Here is a 3,226-nt window from a genome sequence, read left to right on the forward strand (position 1 = left end):
ACTACACTACTAACGTACTAACTAAGTAACTATTAGTATTAGTACTTATTATTAAGTTACTTTTACTTTACTTAGTAGTAGTAATACTACTTAGTAGTACTATATATATATATATATATATATATATATATATATATATATATATGTGTTTGTGCCGATTTTGAAGGAAAATTGAAATGCAGATTTAAATTTTAGTATACATTTATTAAATTATATAGGTTAATCGGCACGAACTTTCCGGACAATCCAATATATAAAATATATGTATATTTTTTTTATTAACAGTGTCCACTTCAAGATTCACGTGCCCGAAATAATAAACCATCAAATTCATACAAAAACGGTGTTTATACACATTCACAAACCGGATATTTCGACAGCACCGAAGAAGCCCAAGGAAGAAGAACCAAAGAAGAAGAAAAAGAAGACCTATCACAAGGAATCACATCATGAAGATTGGAGTTCCTGGAATAATTACAATTATCAGAGCGATCAGGATGATCAATCAGACAACGATCTATTCAAAAATCAAAAGGATCACAAAGATGATGATATTCACAAAGAGGCTCCCTTTAAGAATCCTTACGCCCAGTATCACAAAGATTCTAATACTCCCACGTCGCAAAACAACGAGGAACCTAATTTTCTGCAAGAACAACATGGACAACAAGATATGATAGGATATTCGTATCCACCGCAATACGAAGTAAAGGAGGACATTAAAGAAATAGATAACAACGACATTGAACCTTATATTCACACGTATGAGGAAAATTATCATAAGGGGGGCGAATCCGCTAGCGGACACACGTATTCGGGTGATGTCACGAAATTCTACGATGACAAACACGAAGAGGGTGAACACTCCGCTGATGAGTATAAAAATGAATCAAAAGAGAAAACTCATGCAGGTCGTTATTTCATCGATGATTCCGAACACCAGCACAATAACAAAGCGGAGAAGCGCGTGTCTCCTAGAATTCTTACGCGATCTCATAAGAAAGGAGAGACTTGAAAGTTGAATTAAAACAAATAATAAAAGAGTATATATTAATAAATATATATATACTCTTTGTAGTATGTGTTTGAGATAAATATTACTATCACATACATATTAACTTAAAATTATAATACATAAACTCATAAATATAAATCAAGTAATAATAAAATGAATTAAATAATTAAAATGAATTAATAAATTAAAATTAAACTACCATACGTTATATATGTATATATCAGGTATTTAAATAAAAATTATTATACATGTTAATAATTTATATATTCACGAGATATTTACTAGATAAATAGATAATAATTTGTGTAATTTTTATTAAATTATTCTGTTATAATAATACTGCAACATCGTCAATAGATTATGAAATAATTATCGAGAAGATATAACACGCATGTCTGAAACGTCTCAAGAAACTAATAATAGCTATTGACGCAGCAATAAAATCCTCGTTTGCGAAAGAAATCATTCATTTGCAGCATCTATATATTAAATTTATAATGTACTATTATATGTATTATAGTAATGATCAGTCTTGCCTTCAGCGTTTTCACATTCTGCCTTCTTGCTTTTCATACAAAAAAGATTTCCGGATAGTAATCGTGAATGAGATTAAAGAACGCTTGATGGAAATTGTGGAAATTTTTTTTTCTATCACCTTTAAACGTACTTATTAATTTTAAATGTGACTTAGCACTTTAATTTTTGAATCATATAAATTTTCTAATTGTACATTATAGATAATATAAGAGAAACCGGAAATAAAGTAACATTTTGACTTTAAAGTTTTATAATACTTAAAATATAATATTTATGTTAAAAAAATATGCACCTTTAGGTAATATTTTAAGTAAAATATTATCTTAAAATATTAAGTATAATATTAATAAAATTTATTTAGTTATAACTATTTTTACTCATTATTTTATGCTTCGTAATAAATTTAAATCCAGTATGCCTGGCAAAATGCAACCCGTTGTACTTAGAAGCATTTAAAAACCGAATAGAAATAGAGTATGTTTCATTTAGCGTTCACAACGCTCGCAAGCATTATTTGTCTTTATTTAATATTTGATAAACAACAAAGATGAAATGATTTCAAAAACATTGCGTGCATCAAATGAACGTAACCTGACGTAACCATAATTGATTGTTAAAAAAAAACAAGTAAAAAACAAATAGAATGCGTTTCACACATTTGGCGTTCATAATTATATTAGATTTAAAATATATTTAAATTAGTCTGCTATTAAAATTATTTTACTTAAAAGAGGGAATTCCGAAGTAATTCTCATCGATTTCAATCAATCAAAGAAACTTGGCAGCATTATAGTGTGTTTCCCTGAATAATCCCTAAATCACGCCTCCATTTGGATGTAGACGGTGTCTATTGTTTCTGAGATATTTCAATATTAAATATTTGATAACAGCACTTTCTTTAAAATTTATTACAACATTTATACTCGAGTATTTATAGTGTAGCGAATGTAGTAACAGTCTCTTAACTTTAAAACAAATTTAAGTTCAAAATACACTAGCAATTAATTTTTTCTTGTTATATAATATGGTATACTGACTTCTTTTTTTATAAAAAAAGAAGAAGTTAGTATGCCAATCGGCCCAATTAGTTTTATGTACTCTCCATAAATTTAGTGCCGAATGCATAATTAAAGATATGATAAATAAAGTTTATGAAAATTACAATTTTTTTTATATTATCACTTTCTTTACAACTTTTTTCAAAAATTTTATTTTATCTAGTGCAACTTTACGCTACTTTGTGATATCATTATTTTTTTTCGAAAAAATGAGACAGATTCGTAACAGATCACACTTAACATATTTTTTATCTTTTATGTTTTTAGCTGTATTATTTTTAAATTTTTTCATGTATTGAAAAAAATATTGTTTTAAATAAATAATAGTTTCTTCGTGTAAAGTTGGTACTTTTTACTTTTTTAAATTTAATAAACTTGCAAATACTTTCTTTTACTTTAATTTTCACCGAAAAAATTAATATAATCCGAAAAAAATTAAAAATATTTATTTTAATAATATTATTTTAAATTTTAATATTTTAATAATTTTTGTAATACGAAGGATATAGGAAATTACGATCGTATTTAAAATACGTAAAAATATACAATATTTATTCAACATGTTTATTAACATAAAAAATGCATATAAAAAATAATAAGAATAAAATAACAAGTA

The 3,226-nt window shown here is 26.1% G+C and overlaps 1 protein-coding gene across 1 annotated transcript; it reads left to right on the top strand.

Moving 5' to 3' along the window:
- The first annotated feature begins 262 nt into the window (after positions 1 to 262).
- On the top strand, positions 263 to 1,015 carry LOC105617712 (cyclin-T-like). Its single transcript, XM_012199266.1, has one exon. It carries the CDS (start codon positions 263 to 265, stop codon positions 1,013 to 1,015), a length of 753 nt encoding a protein of 250 aa, XP_012054656.1.
- The last annotated feature ends 2,211 nt before the right edge of the window (positions 1,016 to 3,226 follow it).

The sequence above is a fragment of the Atta cephalotes genome, assembly GCF_000143395.1.
Source record: "Atta cephalotes unplaced genomic scaffold scaffold00013, whole genome shotgun sequence".
NCBI classification, from domain to species: Eukaryota; Metazoa; Arthropoda; class Insecta; order Hymenoptera; family Formicidae; genus Atta; species Atta cephalotes.